General features: G+C 40.7%; 1 protein-coding gene across 1 annotated transcript; it reads right to left on the reverse strand.

Moving 5' to 3' along the window:
* Positions 1 to 1,029: 1,029 nt before the first annotated feature.
* On the reverse strand, positions 1,030 to 25,283 carry mybbp1a (MYB binding protein (P160) 1a). Its single transcript, XM_040032392.1, has 27 exons — positions 25,047 to 25,283; positions 24,367 to 24,462; positions 22,921 to 23,004; positions 22,764 to 22,838; positions 22,397 to 22,504; positions 22,111 to 22,301; positions 21,763 to 21,930; positions 21,148 to 21,265; positions 20,421 to 20,710; positions 20,199 to 20,309; positions 19,984 to 20,109; positions 19,648 to 19,854; positions 19,452 to 19,560; positions 19,260 to 19,353; positions 18,473 to 18,630; positions 17,776 to 17,898; positions 17,402 to 17,572; positions 16,470 to 16,643; positions 16,194 to 16,351; positions 14,299 to 14,433; positions 14,114 to 14,183; positions 10,833 to 10,964; positions 10,684 to 10,752; positions 8,500 to 8,613; positions 4,774 to 4,875; positions 4,568 to 4,692; positions 1,030 to 2,081 (listed from the first exon to the last, which is right to left on the reverse strand). The coding sequence occupies exons 1-27, from the start codon at positions 25,221 to 25,223 to the stop codon at positions 1,739 to 1,741; spliced, it is 3,828 nt and encodes a 1,275-aa protein (XP_039888326.1). The 5' UTR covers positions 25,224 to 25,283; the 3' UTR covers positions 1,030 to 1,738.
* Positions 25,284 to 25,681: the final 398 nt, after the last annotated feature.

Consider the following 25,681-nt stretch of genomic DNA (forward strand, 5'->3'; position numbering starts at 1 on the left):
AATGTTAAAAATGTTCATTTATAAATATGTGCACTCTGTGCTGTCAGACACAAATACCTCTTCTCCACTGGCACACTGCACATCTGGATCTGGTTCTAGCTTCTGAGAATGAGCCCACAGCTACTTTTTTTTTCTCCCAAATATAATTTGGCTCCTACAAAAGAGGCTTTGGTCTTCCCCTGAAAGAAAATCCCCAGGGCTGTGATTTATAACCTTAAGGGTTTTTTGTTGTTGTTTTGTTTGTTTGGTTTTTATAAATGGATATCATTTACTTAAGCTTAAAAATATATTTTGTTCACCCCCCAAAAAATTCACAAATCTCTGTTAAGTCCCAAACTTAACTCTATGCAACCCAATCAAGCTTAAGTGCAAAGCTCCTACCACAAAGGCCCATTTTGAGCCACAAAGACCCATTTTTTCCAGCTGTACAAGCAGCAGCAGGGAACTACACTACCTGACCAATAAATAAATAAATAAATGAATAAATAAATTATCTGGAACTTTATGTGTCCCAAAATGAGGTCAACTAACTGCCTCCTTTCCCCCCCCCCCCTTTCTCCTGGTCTGTCACTTTAACCCTCGACACACTTTCTTCACTACAAAAGCAGTAAATTCTTTAAAGATTTAAACGTTTTTTGTTTTTTTTTAAAGTAAGGTCTTATATTGCCATGAATACAAAAACAGCATACTGTCTTATTGAATCACACTGCTGTATTAATCCCCCAGCTACAAACAGTCCCCAACAAATGCACCATTTAGTCCTGCTGGAGTAATGTTTTCCAAAACTCCAGAGCGCAGCTGTTTTAGGAAAATTATTGAACCTAATAAGCCTGGAGTACAGACATAATGGGGAAATCTCAGTGCACCAAGAAAGAAACGAACATATTTTGATGCCAGAAGAAAATCAGAACATTACCATATTGCTGATTCTTTATCTCTACATTACATTACTCTGTGAAAGGGCTAAATTGTAGTGATAAGCCTCAAGATTTATTAGTATCCTGCCGTTTAGTTTTTGTTCTCAAAGTCTTTTTTTTTTGTTTGTTTAAGCCTGAAAATCTGCTGCACACTACCTGCTCTGCACCAAACAGAAATGCAGCAAAAGAGCCCAACTTTGTGGAACAGCAAACCCAAAAGAGAGCTAAAAGAGACGAGCTGGCCACAAAAATGTGTCCAAAGTAATGACAGTGGGGGTCCATAAGAGTAGGATTTGCCAACAACCTCATCATATTAATGAAAAAAAGGCAATGAGATGTCAAAATTGCATTCTCAACATACTTTTATAAAAATTTTACAGGTTTAAGATTAAGCCCATGACTTTCCAGTATACAATTGGTTTGTAGATCAGCCAGTAATCAGGAGCTCCACAAACATTACACCAACACCTCACGCCTGAACTTTTGATCCAATGCATGATGGATCCATGCTTTCATGTTTTTCACACAAGTCCTTGCTGTTTCTTTTTAACATTTTACATACCCGAATAACAAAACTATATAACTGTTCTGAAGTGGAGGCCAAGTTGATTAACTTCCAGGAGGAAACATCACATTTATTTTTCTCATAACAGCAGTCATATACTGGGAAAAATATAGTCTTTCTTAATTCACTTCCCACACATTAAAAGCCTCGTAATTTGACATAGAAAGATGTGAGAACCAGAGAAAGACGAAAACAAAGCCTCTTTAAAGGAAATTACAAAAACGTTTCTGTGTCCATTTAAATAGGAGTCTCCACATTACATCTGCCCTCCTCCCTCTTTCTTCTGTTTGGGCTTCTTCTTCTTCTTGGCTGCTTTGCTCTCAGACTCCGTTTTACTCTTTTTGGCTGGGTTGGGCTGTGATGCTGTCGCGCCACCATTGGGTCGTTTCTGTTTATTTTTCTTGTCTTGCTTCTTTTTGCCTTGTCCTTTCTCCGTCCCTGGTTTATCTGTGGAGGCCGTGTTGCCTGCTGCCGGCTCCAAAACAGGCTTATTGCGCTTCTTACGTTTTTTGGTTTCTGGCAGAAAACCCTTCTTCTTTGCGGGGCCCGACTCTTGTTCTGTCTCCTTCTCAGGCTTCGTTTTTTCAGCTTTAGGTTTCCTGCAACACACACAAGGTCAACATGACAGATTTTATTTTTAAAAAAACAACTGCTGTGGTCAAGAAATAATTTGTTTATGTAAATAAAGTGCTGTATGAATCTACGGTTAAATGTGACTCGTTGTTTAAACTGTCGTCAGCAGGACTAGAAAAGCACTACATAAACACACATTAAGTATGCTAATGAATTTATGGAGTGCAACATTCGGCATTTTTCTTAGAGACACCTTGAGGTGTGGGCTGGAGTACCCAGGGATCGAACCACTGATCCTCCGATTTGCAGTCAAACTGCTCTACCTCCTGAGCATCGTAATCAAAGCACCGAAAACTGAATCATCAATCAATTTGAAACTCTATTAAAACACAGATTAACTACCCCAAACCTAAAACTTCAGAACAGTTTGTCCTTTAAATGTCCTTTACTCAGTATGTGAGGATTATGGAACTGAGGCAGGAACTTCTAATGGACATGGACAAAATTCAGAACAATCTAATCCAAAGAACGAGAAGACACTTAACATTCGTCCTTGATAAAATGCTGCTACTACTAACAATTCAAAATCCTTCCTAGTTATGACTTCCCATTTATTTTTACATTTTATTCTAGCAGAAATTACAGCAAGTCATTTATACCTGCAGCACACAAAAGAAAGGCTCAACTTCTTTGTCCTAGATTGGATCTTTGGATATTAAATACCATCACAGGCTGGCTTTTTTACATCCAGAATAACCCGAGGAGATATAGAACAGATGGAGGTTTATTTAATCAATACTGGATATTCCCTTTGAGCAAAAAGAAAAAAAAAAGAAAAAAAGTGGATACTTGGCTCAAGGTGTAGAAAAGAATAGTGTCTTATCGCTCAGACAGGAAATAGTGTTTCTATTACTCAGTCAAAGGGTTTCATAATGGCAGAGAGAAATGCGTATGCTCATCATCTGAAAGTGGAAAAGTGATTTCTCTCTCCCGTCTCTGTGTAAAAGTGTTTTGTTCTTTCCTTTTTTTTTTTCCCCCAATAATGCTGGTCATTCTCATTTTTTATGCTATTAAATAAAACGTTTGTACCTTCAAATGCCTTTAAAGACATTTGAAAATAGAGCTTTAAATCACATCAAACGATACTGGGGTATATTAATAAATGAATATGAGTTTTTACTTTACCATCTTTTCCAATCTGGGCATTTGAACTGAAGATCAATCTTATACAGACTCAGAAATTTAGATTGTGGATGGCTAGCAACATGATCCATTTATTTCAGTGTTATTTGCTGTGCTTACTATTCAGCAGCAGTGGCTGCTGGCTGATAGAAGGAGAGCTAACATAGCTTGGAGGAAGCATACCACACTGCTTTCCTTATCCTGCTGTCTTAAGTGTAAAGCGACTTGTTTCATGTCTGCTCCACTCCACACAATAAGGAAGAGAACTACTGCAACCATGATTAAGAGCAGAATGCAGGAGATACTCAGGAGTCAAGATACATTTGGTGAATAATAATGCATACATGCATGCATGCATTATTTTTACACTTTCATGCATTTATCTCCCAACAGAGATAGTAGGTGGGGGGGTCACATCAGGAAGAGCATCTGGTGCAAATTCAGTGTCAAATCAAACATGCAGAGCTACCCGCTGTGACGACCATTTGTGAATAATGGAGTAACTGAAAGCCGCTTTAACTTTTGTTTTAAAGTCAGGAAAGCAACTGTTATTTGAGCCTTTATTTGATACCGGATCAGTACTCGGTCATCGGTAGATAAGCTGAGCTATCAATATGAGGATCCAAATTGAAAAAGTTGGATCCCCGAAACTTTAAAGTAATCAGCATATGAAAGGAAACGATGGTTTGCAGAAAGGTTTTGTGATGTTACAGTCAGCTAGACCTTCAAACACCAAAATGTTATCAGTTCATCTTAAACAAGAGAAAATTTTTTGCCATTTATCAACAAAGACGACCTATAAATCAGAACTCCTGCCATCAGTGCAGAAGCAAAATCATGGCAAGGATATCCATCATTAAAAAAAAAAAAAATCTCTGCCACTGAATGAATCTGTGCTGTTTAATACGTGTCAGTATTACAGGTTGAGAAAGTCTGCAAACATTAAAAAACTCCAGAAATACGACTTAGTGCACCGATCTTTCCCACTGAGTCCTTCTTGGGGGTTGGCAGCTATTAAGTAAAAGCCTGAGGATTACAATATGCACCCAAGCATGGTGTGATTTATACTTGTGAGCTCCTGGCACCCATGCGTAGCATTTAACAGAAGAAACGAGGATCGAGAACATACCCTTACATTGAGCTTCATTAATACGAGTTAAAATAAGCGACCCCTGGCACCAAACTGGTGTGTGTGGGCGAGGAAATCTGATTACTCACTTGCTGCACGGACACAAGGACTTTGCACAAACCTGATTTCTTCCTTTAATCTGATTTCTGCACAAGAATCACCTCTATAGCTCTTCATTTCAGAGATGCCGAAATAACTCACGTTACTCCAAAGTGTTTCATCACAGCCCAGTAGGTGTCTTCCAGCTTGCCGGTCTTCTTGAAAGCAATCACGCTGGTCAGGGACTGCAGGACCTGCTGGAGGGGCTCCAAATCCACAGACAGCTTCTACGCATAGCATGCAACAGAGTCAGAAACTGGAAACACATTACCTGCTTCTTCCCATCTCAACACTCCATGCAAACCTACCTGCTGGCGAACGTGCTTGACTATAAACTGGCAGAGCTCCAGAGTTTTCACCGCCTTCTCCTTCACCACCTTGCTCTCAGCATGACCAACTTGTCGAAGACTCTAGAAAGATGATGATAATGGGATTAGACTCATGTCCATATTGGCCTTAACGCCTGATCCTGCTGTTTTCATTTGCTTATGATTTGACAGCTTGGCCCATTATGTAACTACTGTTTATGGCTGCTGATTTAAACCTCTTGGTAGGTGAAGATGAACCTAATCAGTCAGCATTATCTTAACCATGTCTCCTGTGTTTATTTAAAACATGAGCTAATCACATATATACACTATACTCTGAGACCTTTTTCCTTTCAGATAATGACGAATGAAGGCAAAAAAAAAAAAAAGGCTGCTCACAATCAGAGCGGTGTACCTGAGAGGACCATTTTATATTAGATCCACTCTCTTGGATCCAATAGTGGGGAAAAAAAACCCAGTCTGAAAGTGAGTATTTGGCTCACTTGCACATGGCTTCAGTATTTGAACTCCAGCCATGATTAATAGGAGCATCTACCGTTATATAGGGCAGAAATAGAGGGGAAAACATAATAGCTCCACTTTAAGTTCTCTCTTTAGTTTCTCAACTCTAAACTGTCTTTTTATTATAATTCTGCCACAACAAAACACAGTACAGACTATAGAAACCAACCGCATCTCAAACCTCTCCCACCTCCCCCTTAGAGTACCAGATGAAGGATATAAACATAATCAGACGTCATCGAGTAATATATAAAAACAAGTGGTCATTTTGTTGCAAACCTCACGTACAATAACGACATTGTGGTTGCGTGTTAATAATAGCCGCTGCAATACCTCCAACAAAGGATATAAATGGTAGGATATAATTTCCCAGCAGATCGTCTAATGGTGAATCTGATCTTTTCTAAATGAATATGACACATAACGTCTCTAATGGCCAAATGTTAGAGACAAAGAGTCCTTTTCATCTAGAAAGAAAACAGAAGACATCACATTCATAACACGCTCACAGAAAGAGAGATATCTAATGGGATCTATGTAGCTTTGTACATAGCCAACATACGTAACAGTGCAGCTCTGGCCCATCTGCATTCGTCACACGTAGGATCCAGGTCTATCTGCATTTCTGATAACCTGACCAATAAAGACCGTGTGCAACCTTAAACTCCATTACTGCGTGTCAAAGGCATGCTGAAGACGTATATATCCTCTTTATGACTTTTTTTTTTTTTTGCCAAGTTGAATCTGGGATGTTTTCCCCAGTTTCCTATTTAATTTAAAGATACTACACTGGTGAGCTGTGCATTGAATAAACGATACATTCTGCTCAAGATTTTCTTCGAGTCTATCTGGCCTTTAAAAATCAGATCTATAACTGACATCTGAGGACATAAAGGGAATCAATCTGAATTAGATGAAACAACTCGAAATCATTTTGACCTGACTTCATCTGGACAGCTGCTTTCTGTGGCACTGAACACTTCTGCTACACTCAGTCTGGCTACATGTCACTGCCTATCCCTTCATACAGATGGAGGTGGAACTGGAAGGTGTGCGGGGACCTTCTCATGCTACCAGTTAGGGCTGGGCCATATTATACCGTTCATGGTAATACCGGTACAATGTTAGGCAACGATAAGAAAATAGAATATCGCGATAGAATGTGGGTAAAACGCGCATGCGCAGTGCCTTTGTTTTCATACGCACACGGCTGAAAAAGCATGACGGCAACGGAGAATGAGAAGGGAGAAAGCGGATCATTGAGTGAAACGGATGAACCAGAATTAGTTTGTAAAACTGGTGCCACTTCAGTGATGTGAAACTGGAATTTGTCCGTCAGACACATTTTTTTGTAGAACGTGCAAGGGGGCCGTCATTATTGCCGTATTTGTCGGACTAAGGCGCTCATAAATCTCGGAGTAATCTGGGTCCTAAACTCCGTCCCAAAGTCAAACGAACACTGCAGCATCACTGACAGTTAAAAAAACTGTCTAAATTCTTTCATCTTTAATAAAACGATCAGCATTGCTGCTTTACCAGGTGTAACTATGAAGTTTAACATCCAGGCATCCATAAAAACAGAATTTATTACACTTAAAGGAGTTAGAAGCTAGCAGGAAGTTAGCTCGCTAATTTCGCTAGTTACCTAAGTATGATATAGCATGTTCTGACTGAGAGATTTCTGAAAAAATTCAAACATACAGCTCTGCTATCACTTCCAACATAAATGAAGACAGGAAACTAAACAGCAGTGACGTTTGTAAGGTTAGTGAAGTTGGGCTAGCTGGTTTATAATGATGTGCTACGTGATCGCTAGCGACACAGCTATGTTAGCATAACATTAGCACAGTGAAGCTGGAGGATGAGCGCTAATATTTTTCCACTCGATGAAAGTTAACGTGAGAGTTTCTGGTGGTTAGGGACAAATGCAATCACATGTCAGGATGCTACAAACGGACCAAACTTCAGTTAGGAAAACAACTGAGATAACCCATCCACAATACGAGGTTAGTCATTAATATACTGCACCAACACAGGAATAGAGCAGCTGCGAGAGAATTCAGCATTAATGAATCAATAGTACGGAAGTGGAGGAAGCTCAGGTTTCGGCTTTCCCCATATTCCAAAAGTGCTTCGTCTCTTTGCTATTACTGCCGCCCGGCATAATTTGCAGATGATGTTGTTTGTAGCCGCTGCAATGCTTTCGACCAAAACAGGCGCAGCTTGATGATGACACCATCAACATGCTCTATCGCGGTAGAGCGGTATAGTCAAAATCTCTACCGTTGGCCAAATTTATATCGTTTCTACCGTATACCGTTTATACCGCCCACCCCGATTTAAAACACATTATAATGTAAATGTAAACAGCTAAAAGGACATTTTAATGTTTGCTCCAGTACTTTACTATCTATCAAAATAAAAGCCTCCAAGAACAGATTGCAGAGGGTTTTAATTTAATAGACAATTATATTTGAGTACAACTATATCATGTTCCATTACATATTACCATAAATGTTTAAACATTACTTATAAATATTAAAACAGAGGAACAGCTGAGTTGGATAAATGAAAGCCTACACCTGCATTTTTGAAATATTGTTATTATATGATAAATAATTCTTGATGGAAGAGAAAAGCTAGGATTTATGTGCAATTTCTTTGAAAACACTTTTTTTCACGACTAAGTTTCTAAAGTAGTACAGCTGGTCGTGTCGTTTGGTCTGGGAGGAAAAAGACAGGAGGTGGGGTTATTTGCAGAAGACCTGCAGAAGCATGCAATTAGGCATGTCTTCACCCTCCGCTCTCTGGAGGACACACAGAGGACAGCGAGAAGAGCAGCGGCTCTAATCATCATTTATCACAGGACGATGCAATCTCATAAACCTTCTGGAATAATATAATAAAAATGCGAACAAGCCTGAAGCATGCTGGTGTATGAATGCCTCTACTTACAGTGAGGACATGATGTGCAGCTATGGCCTCATGCTGCTATACTCAAGGAAAAATGACTTTCAATCAGTTCCACAAGCAGAGGTTTACAGAATTTAAATGAGGGAAAAGGCCTGCCATCGGGTTCAGTGTCTTGCCTGGGGAGGCTTTGTCATGTGAGGGGCAGAAGATCAAATCGCTATCTGTGCGATTAGTGGATAACTCGCTCTACCACCTGAGCCCCGGCTATAATGCAGAGGTGTGTTGACTCACCGCTGCCAGCTGACCTTTGACCTTCTCGCAGAGCTCGGTCCACTGAGGGCCGCTCAGCTGCTGCTGAACCTCCCTGCTCTGCATCGCCCGCAACACCAACACACACGCTTGACCCTGAACACACACACACACACACACACACACACACACACACACACACACACACACACACACACAATGAAGCAAGTAAGACAAAGAATTTAAAGTTAAATTGAGCACTTTAATCAAAAATTAGCATTTATGATTTTTTATAATGTGTCCATGGAATAAAAGGCAGCTCAGACACAATGCTAACAGAAAAATCTCACCTCATCTCATTTCGAGATAAGAATAAACATGCTGAAATGTTTTTTAGTTTATTTTAAATGTGTCAGACGCCACAGAAACACATTTCTGAGAAATTTAACGGTAAAACAGGAGTGGACAAAGGTGTGTAAATGGGAAAAATTGCCAGCAAATAACATTAAGTCTGAGGTTGTTGTTTTTTGGTTTGTTTTTTTTAAATCTCTTAGGATGCAGACAGTAAGTTGATGAACAAAAGCAGATTGCTGTTGTGTTTCTCTTTCGGTTACTTTGTTATTGTTGTTCTAAAAAAAATGTGTTAATGGAAAAAAAAAAACATTTTGACATGACAAATAAGTAAAATGCATAAATTTGGATGATGGCTCAGTTGCTTGAATTTTTTTCCTGTTGGAAAATGACTGCAAGTACTTTGCAGGCAACCAACTGGTCATCAAAGGTCAAGCGTGCAACACCGTCAACTTCTGGGGGACAAATTTGGATTGCAGGGCGACTGCGCTGGTTGCTTGGTGGGAGATAATCTGTCTCCAAACAATTGCAGTCTGATGCAGACAGACTGGTGAAGTTTAACAAAATAACTTTCAATTCAGTTCAACTGTTTTTAAATAGTGCCAAATCAGAATAACAGTTGCCTCAAGGGGGGCTTTATATTGCAAGGTAGAGACCCTAAAAATCATACTGAGAGACCCCCCTTGGAGCAACAACTTGTCGACAGTGGGAAGGAAAAAGTCCCTTTTAACAGGAAGAAACCTCAGTCAGAAGCAGGCTCAGGGACGGGCAGCCATCTGCCGTGATCGGTTGGGGGTAAAAGACAGAACACGGGACAAAAAACAAACAAACATGCAGCTAATTTCTCACATAACTGCTGGCGTCTCATATAAATGCAGACAGATTGACTGATTGATGGCAGCATGTTGGCAGTCTCCACTGATGAGTGCAACTTGTCTGCAGTGAGTCCGTTTGCAATAGGGGCCTGACCCAACTGGTTGCCAGCTGATTGTATTCTGGATATATTCCTATATAAAAGTAAGGTTACGCTTATGTCATTTTCTAGTTAAATCACTGTTTTACAGCCACGTTGTCACTATACTTCTCTTATCCTTAAAGGAAACTCTTTAAAGGATAACTCTGGTGATACTCTAGGAGCAAAACCAGCAATACATTTATTATAAAGCAAGTAAACCCTATATGGTATAGAGTCTGTCGGTGTATTAAAATGATTTGTGATGTCACATGCTTCTTAATGTGCATGGATATGCTGTCCTGCTGCTGTAAATACTTAGTAGAGCGATAAATGTAAATTAATGCTTGCCAAAAAAGTGCAGTTTGCTCCCAGCTGTTTCAGTCTTTATTTATTATAAATATTTGTGAGCTATTTTTTTTTAGTTTTATATCTCATTAAAGGAGGAAAAGGCAGGGAGCTACTAAAAACAGTTGACTTTATTGCTTTTATGGAATCTGTTGACAATATAATAAATACAGAATATCACCAGTGCTATGTTTTAATATTGAAACACCATATGGCACAATAAGTCAAGGATCCAAACTCATGAACAGGTCTACTTATTCAGAGTGACACACCAACCGAGGACTGGGCATCACAGCTTTATTTGAAACTTTACTCTAGCAGACAGCACCATATGAGCCATATGTGCTCTAATTGTTTAACTTGCTCATGTGGGAGTTTTCCCAAAGTGAAGATGATCCTAAGTTCTCAATCAGTTAGTAAATGACATCATCTTTCAGTTTTATTCCCATGGCATGATGGGAGAAGAGAACTCTTTCATGTTTGTCATTTAGGATTAGGCTGCTTAACTGTTCCTATAGTAAAAAACAAAAACAAAAAACAAAACAAACAAAATTGGGGGATTTAAAACTTTTTACCTGCTGATGTTCTCTGACTCCAGATGTGATGTTCTGCACTGCTGTGTCCAACAGTTTCACGCATAAAACCTGCAAATAACACACAGGTGTCAGTTACTGCTTCAGAGGCGAGCGGCTGCACTCGGACGGAGGTGTGCGTTTTTACTCACGGGGAATCTGACGAATAAGTCGATGAACATCTGAGCAGTGAGTGGGCTCTTCCTCCGGCTCATGAAGGAGCACAGAGCATTTCTGAAGATAGTGGAGACCCGATCCACGTCGACATTACCCATGAACTTCAGCTGCACACATCAAATAGCAAACAGCAGACATCGGGGTTCAGATGCTAATTTAAAGCAAAAAGAACAAGCCTAAATAATAAAATTAGTCATGGCTGGATTCCAGTTAGCCATTTGTGTTTTTACTGGGAAAGCATGCGATTATTCAAGTAGACGATCGCTGCTACTCTTGCTACTACAAACACTTTACTAGTACAGGGTTGGAGCTCCTTTTGCTTTGAGCACTGCTTTAATACTTCATGGCGTAGATCAAACAAGGTGCTGGAAACATTAGATTTTAGTCGTTTTGATATGAGAGCATCACACAGTTGCTCAATATTTGTCAGCCGAGTACAGTGAACTCACTGAGTTCAAGAAACAAGTTGCATCAGAAATCCAGACTCATCAGACTAGGCAACTTTTTTCTAATCTTCGATTGCCTAATTTAGGTAAGGCAGTGCGAATATTAGCCTCAGTTAGCAGCTGAAGAGAGAAGCTCCTGGTGTGGTCTTCTGCTGCAGTATCAGAGATGCTCTTCTGCATATCTAGGTTGTAACGAGTGGTTATTTGAGTTACAGTTGCCTTACTATCAGCTTGAAGTACTCTGGCCATTTCCCCCTGATCTATTGACATAAATAAGGCAATCAATAAGATGGGTATGTGGGAAAATCCCAGCAGATCAGCAGTTTGTGGAACACTCATACCCACAATGATGCCACATTCAAAGTCACTTAAACTGCCTTTCTCCCCCCACTCTGATCCTAGCAGTTGTCCAGGTGCATCTAATGAAAAGCAGTCAACTGTTTCATGTAGCCACTTGCCACCAGACACCTCTCTCCATGACAGGAATTTGTATGCAAGCAAGACTTAAAGACATGACAGCACGACTAACTGAAGCAGCTTTGCAGTACTTTGATCTTGATTATGAGCAGCTGTGCGTAGGCTGCCTACTTGAATATGAGTAACTACATTGTGCACAGGTCTGTGGAGGGAAATCTGCAAGAAAAGAAATCTGCCGGTGCTACCGCGGCTAACATTAGCCACACTCAGCAAAATAATATTTGTTTAATAAAAAATGTGATTAATGGCTTCAATTAAGACTATTTTCTGAGTGCTTTAGAAAAGGTGATTAGTTAGTAGTTAGTTAGTTAGTAGGTAATTAATTTCTTTTCTTAATTAGTTGCCAAGAACAACTATAATTTTCACTTTGGGTATAAATGTGAGGAAAAAGTTGTGAGGTGAAAAATGTGGTGTATAAAATGATGTCAGAAAAAAAAAAAAATCAAAAAACAGAGAACAGAGGTGCCCCCCCCCCGAGTTCTGAGCGCTGAGGATGTTAGAATTAGGACCAGCAGTATTTCAGTGTACAGGCACAAACAAACAGAAACACACTTTCATTTGCATGTTTTAACAGATATGTGCACATCATTTAGATTGAAACTTGACTACTGCCGTGTCTGCTTGAATACTTGAAGAGAGAAGAGCCATCATTTAAAATAAAAGGCAAAAAAAAAAAAAACCCAAACAGATTAACGGTAACACTATTTGTGGAAAAAGAACATCCACTCACTGGTGTGGAGGCGTGAAGAGACAGATATGTCAAAACTGGGACAAACAAATCCCAAACTGTCTGCTGGAACAGAAGCTTATTTAAGGAATCTTTGTCAATACACTTTTAATAACAAGTCTTATGAAAACATCTGACAGCAGCAGCATCACGCAACGCTGGCAACGTGCATGGAACATCTGGTGAATGCCCCCCACCACCACACCACCACCAATCAGCCTGTCATTAAACTGAGAATTCACAGGACTCATTTCATTATTAACAGATCATTTTCTTAATTAAAATCAATATAGACAAGTTGTTTGGATTTAACTTATTGTTGTCAAGCAGTCACTGATTTCATGATGTCATCGCTACAGTTAGCACAGACAGCGCTGGCATTAATATTGGCTTTCTGTAGGGCTCATGTTTGTGCTTTTCTCCTGCTGGGTATTAGCTCTCTTGGGATAATGAAGGCTTGACTGCACAACCAAAACAGGAAGAGGAAAAGTGCTTTCGTCTTCTCTGTAGCTATCAGTAGATTCCCTAAGGTAGCTGAAATAATGGATGGTAGAATAAAAGCAGTAACTGTGGAAGCGGCAAGAGGAGAGAGTGCCCCACTGGCCGAGAAAGCAAAGAAGTAAAAAAATGGAGAGTCGAGGAAACTGAAAGTAACTCAAAACTGGACCACAGACGGGCAAACAAGTAGAAGAAGAAAACTTTCTACATTAATGCTAACTTTAGTACATCCTAAATAGTAATGGCTGGTATGGCTTATTTACAGTAAAATTAAAACTGAACTGGTAAAAACTGCCATGAAAATCACAGGAAACAAATGTTTCCAGACAACATAGGAACAAAAATTGTCATTCATCAGGCGCATAAAATGGTTAATGATCCCTCCTGTATCCTTTTTCACGGCACGAGCTATTACCCTCAGGGAAACGGTACAAAGCAAGCAGCTATAAAACAAACCGCTATAAGCTCTCGTTGCTCCCAGCATCTATTGCACTTTTAAATAGGACTTAGCCCAATTTAAAAGCTCTGGAGCCACATCATCGTGTAATCGAATGTTTGCTGGTGTCATATTATGGGATTTATTGTGGGAATGCTGCTATGTTTAGCACTGTTTGTCCAAAACAAATTTTCCCACGTGGGAAAATAAACTTTATTCTTATCTTCTTATCTTAAAAGTTGAGAAAAACAGAAAATACTCAGAAGTGAGTAAGGACAAAAGTTCGTTCAAGGACGAGAGAATAATCTGGTCAAAAGGGGGCCGAGTTATCCAGGACACTCCTCTAACCCAGTAAAGTCCAGAAACAGACCTGGAATCTGGTGCACAGCTGAGCACAACATGAGAGAAAACATAAGAACAGTACCTGCCTGTTGTGTAAATGTTTAATTACCATCTGTCTACTGACCAACTGTGTGACCTACAAGCAAAAAAAAAAAAAAAAAAAAAAAGCCTGTCCTGTCCTTTATGTGACTTGTTTTGGGTAAAACTGGAAGAAAAAACACAAAAAAACAAAATGCACACATTCTGATCTAGACAGGCAACCCCCTGCGAGCAGGTAAACATGATGGCTGGAATTAGTGTGTGTGTCTGTGTACTTGTGTGTGAACATACGTCGGCCTGCTCCTCTGTGGTCTCAGCAGGAGGGGCTCCTCGCAGCACTTTCACCACATACAGAGAAGCACTGCAGGGAGAAAACAACACACTTAAGGCAAAAATAACTCTTCTCACACATTTAGAAATACGGTGGTGTCACATCATCTTCTCTTCAGCTCCGTAAAACAACATCACTGCTGTACCTGAAGTAGTAAAGGGAGACTGAGGAGTCAGACAGCTTCTGGGATTTGGTGACCAGCTTCTCCAGCAGGTCATGGAGCTCCCCCTGTCTGTCACCGGCAGTCCTGCAGTAAACCTTGGACCTGCACAGGTGGTTCCTATAAAAACAGAGACATCAAACACTCAGGAGGACCTCAGGGGAAGCTGTCATTACTCATCCATTCATCCACTTTCTTAACAGCTTATCTGACTTACAGTTGTGGTCAGAAGTTTACACGTACTCGTCATGGGCATGAACGTTATGGCAATTTTTTCCCCTTTGAACTGTTTTTATTTTTTATTCAGATGATTGTGCAGCCTACATCTTTAATGACTTCGAAAACAACAGGGAATTTGAATTTAATATGATTAATTTGGTCAAACGTATACATGCACCCAGAAATATGTGGTTCAATGTCCCTTTGATGAGAGGTGCGCATCAACCAGATGCACCTTTGTCGGTTTCCTGGCTTTGTGGCCGAGTTGACAAAACCAGTGAAGGCTGTTCGAGAAACTTAATGTTAGCCTGCTTTATTTATTCCAAAACTAGTTTTAATGTGTTTTTGGGTGCACTGCCTTGTTGGAACACACAAATGTGTTCGAGTTTCAACCCAGCTGTTCATTTGAGGTGAAACTGAATTTTAAGGTACCGCTAGTCCTCCTTCATTACTCCACCATTCCAGTAACACTGGCAGCAAAACAGCCACAGAGCATGACTTTACCTACACCATGCTTGGTACAGTGGTAGATTTCTAAAGCCTCACCTTTACTCCTCCAAAGATATCTCTTGTCATTGTGGCCAAACAGCTCGATCTTTATCTCATCTGACCATAAAACATTTCCTGGGTCGTTCCTGAACATCCTAACCAATTTCCTCTCATCTGAGGATGATGCAGTTTGGATCTTCTTCCATACGTTGGCAAATTGGTGAAACATAAGAATAACTTGTACTTACATACAGTTGTTTGAGCTAATGATCTTGAAATCTACAGTTTAAAAAAAAGGCTCCAGGAGACCTACCCAACTTCTGTAAATCCACATATCTCCTCAGATCACTTTGCTCCTTGAACTTTCCCATCTGAGTATTGGTCAATCCAATGAGTGCTGTAACTGCAGTTTTGCAGGAGGGCTCGAGCAGCCATGTCAGTTCAGAACAGGGTTCAAAGACAAACACACAGAGGGCTGAAACCCTGACTGACCTGAACTTAGTACTTAGATTTAAAGACATGAGCTTGGGCCTTGTTAAAATGTATCACCTTGTCTTTTAGATACAAGCTGGGTACCTGAAACCTTCAACCTACTACTTAGCAGGGTAGGGTAAGAAGTGGATGTATGCACACCCTATTAATTCTGTGTGTGGTGGTGGGTTTGGAAGCCATCTGAAACCCCAGAGCAATAAAGTACATTTTATTAATTTGAGAAAATCTGTTTTGTCTAATTCAGCAGATTAAATTGAAATTTACCCCACTGATGTTCATAAAGTCTGTTATTGTAAAATTGTTCCTCCAAACTGATTTGCTCTGCCCACGTCAGAGATCTAATACAGTTAGAGAAACTAAACGTTCAAAAGCAGCAATAGCCACTGTTGAAAGAACATAAGCTATTATCCTCTGAAATTCCTGCCATCTATGGATTTATAAATTGTCTCTCAGTTTCTCCAAATACACTCAAATCACCAGCTTTGAACTTGAAATTTTACAAATTGCAATAAATAAAATGAAGTAATACAAGCATAAGTGTTTTGTAGTTGATCTCCAGTGGATAAAAATGCTGACGTGAACATTTCAAATTAAACATGAGACATAAATCGCAACACCAAACATTTAAAATTAATTATGACACTAACAGTCAGCTCAGTCCACAGCTCACATGTGTTTACCTGAATATGTCTGCTGTCCGGCGGAGGAAGTCCTGCTCCTGCTGGTCACTGCCGGAGCTCATTCCTCGCTCGATAATGGCGAGCAGAGGCTCAACCAAGCCGAGGACGAGAGGGCTGCCAGCCTGCCGCGCCACAAACACTTCAATCAGGTCCAACACCTACAAGAGCAAAACAATGGGACGAGAAAGGTCTGTATTTTACTTCTCGCCGTCTCTCCTCTTAGTGTCATGCTGTGCTGGGTTAAAGATGTGTTTGACAGGACTGAGCTTAAGCTACCTTGATCTTAAACTCTCTGACCAGCGTCTTCTCCTTTTGTAGTTTTGTCTTCTCATCCTTCTTGGCCTGGAGCTTTTTCTTCTGCTCTGAGAACAGCGCTGACAGACTCTTATCCAGCTCCATCATGGCTTCATCATCCAGATCTTCATCACTGCTGGCATCCTCCACTGTGGCCTGAATATGAAGTACAACTGTGTTACTTTGACATTGAAGCACTGAATTATAGCTCTAGCCTGAGGTCTCTGAGGTGAAACATCTTCTGTTGGGCTCCACCTAAACTTAAATTATTCTAGCTGAGCTTCAAACACATGTAGTAAAATTAATAAATGGAACTGGGAGGGAGGTGGGTTGCAAAGAGGCTTGCAGTTATGCTGCAACTGAAGTCGGGCTAAAAGAGCTTAAACAGCAGACAAAATACAGAATACTTGCTCAGTTTTTATTGCATATTTCTAAAAATTTGCTGTTAAACAAGTTACTGGTGACGTTCTGTTGCAATTTTATCTTCCTGCTTTAGGCTAAAGGATGACGATCGCATTACAAAATACAGCCCAAAATGTGGTGCTGAGGAATACAATCTCGTCATCCTAATCTCTAATGAAGAGAGAGGTGGACTAATGACAAGATGTATGATGAATATTCATTTGCAGGATTTTGCTTTTTTGTAGATTTCATGCCGGCACTGTGGACGATGCTGACTTAACGGCTGTGAAATTTTAATTTTGGTCACGTTTTCTATTTACGCACATAAAATTTGCTCCCAGGATGACAAAGATTAATGCACTTAATGACCACGGTGTCTTTACACAGAACACTTTGGTGAATCCTAATGAACACTGCTGCTGTGATGAGTCTCTGCTCGGCCTTAGTGGGCTCTTTGTATTAAAAGTTCATTTGAAATCGGAGCGGACAAGCTGAAAAGCCTGACCACCCACCAGAGCATTCTTCTGCTGGAGGACCTTCATGAGCTCCATGCGGAAGTTCTGGTCCACTGGTTCCTCGTCCATCTTCTCATCTTCCCCTTCCTCCTCCTCCATTGCTTCATCTTCAGAGTCGTCATCCTCGTCATCATCATCATCATCATCAGATTCATCAGATTTGTCATCCTGAAAAAAAAAAAATTTTTTAGAATAACTAAAATAAAACAACGTTTTGTGTCTAAAAGAATAATCTGTAACCGTAAAGATAGAAACAATTGGCATGTGAAAGATAAATAATTTATATTTGAGTATGTGCATAAGACGATAAAACCAGAGTGCATAAGACAGAAAAAGGTTGATAACAGAAAATACGTTTGACAACAACTGACCTCCATCTCCTCATCATCTTCCTCGTCATCCTCCTCGTTTGTTTTCTTCTTTTGTGTTGCGTTTGAGTCATCTTCGACAACCACAGCGGCGTCCTCTTCGTCATCCTTCTCTGGGTCTAAAACCTACACAAAATGTTGTTGTTACAAATAACACCGACTTTGTGCGGAAATCACAATGCATTCCTTTTTTGGCTGTTTGGCAAAATTAAGCAGGAAACTCATTATTTTAGGCAGATTTTACAAAAAATAAAAATAAAAAATTGCCGTGGCTAACCAACACATTACTCTTCACACAGACTGTTTACCTGCAACCAAAGCCTCCACAGGTCAATAGCACAGGTGCAAAACAATCGTAAACAAAAAGCGTCCAATACCAGAAATCTGTTGGAAATTTTTTTTTCAGGGGAATTGGAGATGGTCAGATTGGAAGCATTTGCTCAGTTAATGTGGAATGAACCAAAAGTGTCATCAGGAAACCCTGAAAAATGCAGAAACCCCACAGCACTCTTGGTGTATCTTTGTCACATGACAAAAAAGTGGCCATATTTAGGTCATGTGATGAAAGAAGAACAGAAAAAAAAAAACTTAACTAATAAAAGGCTCTGGTTAAAGTTACATTACACTGATAACCTGACTTATGTTAATTTCACGAGTGTCTACAGGGAATCCCGATAATGACCCCGTATGTGTTACTTACATCTAAGATGGCGGTGAGAGCGGCTGCAGTAACGTGGGGGCAGATGGAGGAGAAGACCGTCTTGCACACCTGTCTGATATGTCTGCTCTGCTGGGAGAGCAGCGACAACAAGATGTCCACCATCACCTCCACCCACTCGGGCTCCTCCTGTTCTGTGGCTGCATTTCAAAACATCCAACACATTCATACACTTAAAAGCAGCACTCGCTTATTCATTCTCTGGCTTCCTAAGAGAAAGCACAATAAGCTAAGAACACAAAATTCTTTTAATTTTAATTGGAATAAGCCGATTATTAAGAAATTCTGCAGAAGGTGAACAAAATTATGCCGAATAATCTGCTTTTAGCTTCGCTTTTGGTCTCCACCGACTGCATGGACATTTCTATAGTGACTATGAATTAATTTAGTTGGTTAATTTGATCAAAAACGGGAGTAATTACTGATACTTAAATACGGAAGTTCAGTCTTAACTCTAGTTAAAAAAAAGAAAAAGAAAAAAGTACAGCTTACAGACCGTCAAATATGATGCTAAAATATGTTTGGATTTCTAGGTTGTTCTGCTCACTTTCATTTTCTGTGAGGCATATTTCAAAAGTTTGGGCATAGCGAGGTTGTCTGTGTCCTGCTGCTTCGAGTGCAGGAAGCAGTGGGAAGGTAAGCACAGACATGAAAACAATGTTGACCTTCTCATAACTCCTGGCATTGCCAAAAATGCTCAAGCATTTCTTTATATATATGAAAAGAGATGTGCTTCGTGATGCTGCTGCTTTTTATCACAAGGCCTGACCTTCTTTTTTCTTTTTTTTTTTGGCCTTCTTCTCCTGAGCCTTCTCCATACAGCTCTGCAGGTCTTTCATGATGTCCAGCAGCTCCTCAGGGGCCTTTGGGAAGAAAAGTGTTACTACGCTGCTCTTATTCAGCTAATTTAGGTTTAATGTGTACAAATAACCAACTGTAAACAGGCTGATGGATGCTGTACCTTGAAGAGGTGCATGCCGACCAATAGGAAGAGCTGCTGGAACGCGCTGCTCTCTGCTGTTTGGCTTTTCTTTGCCTTCTTCTTCAGGTTTGCCACAGACTCCAGCATGCTGGAAGAAAACAAATCAAAAATGGCACAGGTGAATAAGCAAAACTCCTTTAAATGTAAAGATTACATCATATTCCAGCTTCCCTACCTGTCCCAGGCTTGTCTCTGCTCAGGGCTGAAGGGCTGGCTGCTCTGGACGTGTTTTGGCTGGTTAAGCAGGGCTTGCGCGTACTGAACCAGGTGGTAGATCCACATGGTGCCGTCAGCCGTCACACCCAGAACCCGCTTTTGGCTGACAGCTGCGCCTTCGGTTGCGTCCTCAGTGAGCGGCATGTGGTGCATGGACAGGAGAAGTCTGGGTAGCGGAAAAACAGAAGACAGCTGAATGACAGCTCAATTTTTCTTGAAGAAAAAGATCAGAGAAATAAAGTACAGCCATCAGCGGGTGATATTTAAAAGCTGCAGAGAAAATGTCAATTCTCACCCGAAGAAAGAATTAACGAGCACGGCTCTGGTTTTATCGTCGATTGGGACAGAAAGCTTCGTCTTTGTCTCCGAGATGTCGGCCGAGGCCTTCTTGGCGCTGAAGAAAGCATGGAAAAAGACAAACCTGGGAAAAAAAACAAAAACAAACAAACACTAGTGAATAACCTCCTCTTCATCAAACAAAGAACTTCACAGCGCTCAAACAAGTCTTACCTGGCCACATCCATGATGAGATCCTCTTGCTTCTTCACCTGGTGGTTGTCAATGATGGAGGCGAGCCGGGAAACAATCCACTTCCTCAGGCGGAATACAGATTCCTCCTTCCTGAGGAAAGATAATCAACAAGTTGCATTCATCCACTTTCCGTGCCTCTTTTGCCCTGTTCAGCACACATTCTCTGCACGATCTAGCAAAAACAACAGCAGATGCACTCACTGATCTTGTCCTCCCTTGCTGTCCTTCTTCTTGTGAGTACTGATGTCCAGCAGCTTGTCCAGCTGAGGCTGCAGGAATATGTCCTTAAGCCATTCCACATAGCCCTGCAGAGCTGCAGGCTGAAGGTGCTGCACCACCTTCCACACCGACGGCACCACGGGGTAGCCTCTGTTGGTGAGGGAGGAGAAACCCACCATCACTGCCAGCTGTTTGTCTGAGTCCTGACAGCCTTCCAAGAAGTCCGACACAAAGACGTCCATCTCAGGGGCCAGCTTGAAGCGGTCCGGTTTCTAAGAGTGAGAAAAGATGGAAGCGGACCTACATTAGCTTTAATATGTGTGAGCACGGCTTTAACGTGGTGACTTGGCACTGATTCTACAGGAAAGAAACCCTCATCAACAAGCTGGAAGTGCTACAGTGCTATACAAACCAGTGATATTGCTGCTTGGTGTCAACTAAAGTAAAATGATCACATGACCTCTGTGTTTGGTGAAAGACTGTAGGTCATTTGCTGGGAAATTTTCACTTTATGAATTATAGGCATGGCACATTTTACTACACAAATTACTACAAGTACAGTAACACTAGGCTCATTTTAGCAGGTCTTGTAGCAGAAAGCATTGCAAGCAATCTCCTCTAGTGTGCAGATTTTATTAGCTCGTCCCATTAGATGACATTGAAGAGTGGAAGCTGTTCTTTATAGTCAAGTCTAGACGGTGGCACTGACCTGAGCAGACACTACGTGTTCCCCATAGTTCATCATCACCTCTCCAGACAAGACGTCCTTCAGCTGGGCTGCGGACAGCAGAGGGAGGGTGCTGCCCAGCAGACGGAAGCTCATGTAGCTGGACACAGATGGGAAAGCAGCAGAAGGGCTGAGCACAATGACATAATAAACAGGACAAATCAAAGAAAAAAGAAGAGTAAATCCTGCAGAAACAGGTGTGCTCTCTCTCCACCTCTGTCAAGTGTTACTAAAGCAAAGCAGCAAAGTGAGCACTAAACACAGCGACAATATAGTGTCAGATTTGCTGTTGCAGATTAAATCCTACACCCTCCTGCTCCAAGTTTGACTTTAAAATCAACACAAACTGCTGAGTTATTAATTTTCATGCTAAATTCCTGACATGAAGATGTCTGCACTTACGTCTGATACAGGATAACGAAGTCAGTGGTGTTAAAAAAGTGCTGTTTCATCTAGTGCAGCACTCCGTTGTCTACCACAGTTAGTTCACATCTGATAAAACCATTTCCAGTGAGCATAATAATATTTAATTACTTCATTTTAAAGGGCTAACTGTTCAACGGGCTGCACGCTCCCTCTAAAGCTGACAGGACTCACTGAGTTGGCCCCGGCTGTTCCTTTAACATGCCATCGGTGATGGCTTTATTCCAGAAGAGCTCAAAGCTGTCTTCCTTCAGAGAGAGCTTCAGGAGGTCCAGGACCACTGCTGGGAGGATGCGCTCCTTCTTCACAGCGTGGGCTGCCGTCTTCAACACTTCTGTTATTCTGCCAGACATCAGATTAGACAGTTCAGTCAGAAGCTGCTGATTATCAGACCCAGAATGGGAAAGTGGTGCATAATTATAGGATGCACTTACAGTAGTGTAGCCAGCACAGAGCTGTGTAAGCTAAAATGAACATTCAGATCAGCAGCAGAAGATGTGCGTGTTTGTGAAAGCTTCTTACTTGGGTATGTTGTCAGCGTTGATGATGGTGGAGGAGCCCAGCAACTTCTTCAGTTTCTTGGGTTTGAGGGTTTGTGGGAAGCGCTGCAGAGCTACCAGCAGCAGCTGCAGCTGCTCCGGAGTCCTGAAAGCAGATTCCAGGTCAGTCTGCAGGGCTCCCATGAGGACCTCCTCAAACACCTCCTCAGGGACCTGATGGACAGGATGACATACACTAGAGTCAGAAAACCCCTGAAAATAGTTGAAAAACACTATTTTTGTAGCAGTAACTAGGCTGCAGCTGTCACCTCAGCGAGGATGTCCATCATGGTCTTGGTGGGTAGGTCCTTCAGGTGTTGTTTGTGCTGACTGAGGCTCTGCAGGAGCTGCACACATCCCAACACCACCTGCGGCTCCTGCACAGAAACAAGACAGAGAGCTCAGAGACCACAACGTATTTGACAGAGCATCAGCTGTCCTGGATCTCCTCTGTCACCTGGATCTTAAATCTCTCGTGAAATTTATAACCGCACAAAGACCTGAAAGTGATGATGATGACACGATTGGTATCCCTTAAATATTTGCAGGCATCTTCAGTATATTGTCTCAGGCACATTCTCCTCTTTAATGCAGCAAACTTTTTTCCAAGTATGCTAAAAATGTGAGAAAACTTACCTTAGAGAGGCGGTTGGACTGATGAAGGGCAAGAACACCAAACAAGTTTCCAAACATAGCATTTCTGGAAAATTTCTGAAAGACAAAAGATGAAACAAGTTCAAAGACTGCATTCATCGATTTTTGTGCTAAAAGAGACCAAACACCCAAAACTCACCTTTTTAGCTCCTTGCAAGTTGTGCTTTTCTTTGATTCTGTTGAGTATACTCTGCAGGGAGACATCTTCAAAGGCACTCAAAACCTAAAAATAAGGGAAACTTTACCGCTTAGCTCAGTTATTATAGAGCACTTTCCTAACACTAGCAGCAAAACAGCATTTGTACACACTCCAAAACCCACATTATGACCAATATATTCAGTTCAATACTCATCTTAAAATAAGGCAAAACTAGCACTTTAAATTGCATGACGCTGTACAGAAGGTGATACACAAATAAAGGGAGACTGTCCATGCTAGACAGAAAGCAAAGGATGATTCATTCAGGAGGTATGTCCATGTTTGACAAGGGGGAAAAACAAATTCCAGTGTACGTAATATAATTGATGTGTTTCCGTTATTGTTATCTATACTGTCCTCTGTGTCCACTCTCCTTGTCATTGTTTGTTCTAGTATAATGTGATCACTGTTTTTGTCCTTGTCACATGACCTGTAAATAGTGTCTCTGTATGTTTTTACTAACTTGTGTTTAACACCAACCTGCCAGAGGGTCTGCAGATGGAAAACTGCACCCCTAATTTAAGATGAATATAAAGCGGGGCTTTACAGCTGACTGGTTAGCTTTTAACATGATCACATCTACTCCTTAGACTTTTGAATTTGCTCTTTAATGAAGAGTAACGGCAACACATCTTCACCACTTTATTAGGTATATGTGTACATGCTGATGTCATAACCTATTGCTATACAAAGCTTATAGTGACACTTTTGTACGTACAAAAATGTGCCAAAAAAAAAGGTGTGTATAAGTCTTTTACACACAAATCATCGCTTCTCTCTCTTTGTCTCTATCTTCTTTGTCTTCTTCATCTGCTTCTGTTACTTCTGTGAAATTTGCCTCTTTCTCCTCATCTTCATCTTTGACATCTAAAGGTCATCACGGCAGATCATCTGAACATCCCCCCCATCCCCCCAGCATCTTCCTCTGTCGTGTCAACGCTCTGCAATGTCTTCCTTATCTACACATCATCATAAACCTGCTCTCTGGTCTTCCTCTTTTCCTCCTGGCTGGCAGCTCCGTATTAAACATCTGTTATCCTTCCTCTCTACATCTCTAAACCAACCTCAGCCTCACCTCTCTAACTCTTTAACATCTTTGGTTCTGCCACCTCCAACTCAGCTTCCTATTGTTTTGTCAGTCAAAGTCTCCAAACTATACATCATAGCAGGTCTCACAACCATCTCTTAGCACATAAAAGCCACATCTAGGAATTTTATCACTTGTGAAGATAAATAAAGAGGATTTTTGTTATTAAAAGTAGTGTTGAACTCCTGCACTGTGTTTATTACCCCCAACCCTGAAACAAAGAGATGTGGCTGAAGCTGTGGATGTGTGCGCAGAGGCAGGGCTGCAGACAAAGATAGGTGGGGATAAACTCCACTCACCTGCCCCAGAGCGAGGCTGAACCCAGGTCTCGCAGTCTCCCGTGTGTGAGCCAGTCCATCCACCAGCCTTTTAAAGGTGTATTCCAACTCATCCTCCTGCAAAACATGAAGAAAGATGATTTAAAACTTTGAAACTACAGACACTTTAACACTGTGTGGAATCATATATATGCTGGAATATACTTATACAAGAAATACTATATACTAAACTCAGACATTTTTATAAGTGCACTCTTTATCCTTCATCCTTGACACCTGACAGTAAAATACTTTACTGTGCTTTACAGTATTTCTGCTTGCAGTACGGTAAGAAAAGGTTTACTATATTATTAAGTAATTTTATTTAATGTTTTGATTCTTATACTGTATACAAGGTATTTTAACAAGTTTTGATAAAGTAGGTAGTTACGGTAATAGTGCCTTATGTTAATAATATAGGCCTGAAACTGTTATATGAGTATTTAAATTCTTGATACTTGAAATACTTCAGTGTGTCAATGATATCCTGTATGATATCCAGTCATATAATCAGTTACATATGAAAACATCTCCCACCTCTCCATACGACACTATGTGTACAACTACTACTTCTAAAACTACTAGTGGAAAACTTCTGAGGAGTACATGTGCAGCGGGACCACGCTCCGTCTTTCAGTGACACCGATCGCAGTCTGCCTCACCTTGTTGTTGGTTTTTAGGTACTGTATCAGGTTTTCCACCGCCTTCAGTCGGACCTCTTGATCCGGTTTGGCCAGGTCCCAGAAGAAGTCGAGGAAGACCCGGTTCTGCTGCAGGTTACCGGCGGGCCGGAGCGGTTCCGCCGCCTTCACTGAGAGCTCCACCATCTCTACAGACATCTGTTCCAAATGCCACCACCACCTCAACTCATGCTGCTGCAGGGGGAACACGTGCCTCACTCACGGAAACTACATCCGGGTCAACTCACCAGCCATGTTTTTTTTTAAGAAGAAAAAAACTTTATTGAGCGAGTCACAGAAGGGAATATAATAATATAATATAATATAATATAATATAATATAATATTGTTAAAAGAGTTGTTAGAAAATGAGCATATATAGCCACATATTCGAATAATAATAATAATAATAATAAACAATAAAAATGTATCAATGCATTTATTTATTGAATTACATTTAATTAATATCATAAAACATGTTTTTGTTACCATGAGCCTTGTTTTAAGATTTATTTCATCCAAATGGTTAAAATAAATGGTGACTTTTTTCATTTGATTTGCCTTGATTTGTCCATCCATTACATTTTCACTAGAATTGGAACATTTTATTTTAATTTA

The sequence above is a fragment of the Simochromis diagramma genome, unplaced genomic scaffold (genome assembly GCF_900408965.1).
Source record: "Simochromis diagramma unplaced genomic scaffold, fSimDia1.1 OVJJ01000216.1, whole genome shotgun sequence".
Taxonomy (NCBI): domain Eukaryota; kingdom Metazoa; phylum Chordata; class Actinopteri; order Cichliformes; family Cichlidae; genus Simochromis; species Simochromis diagramma.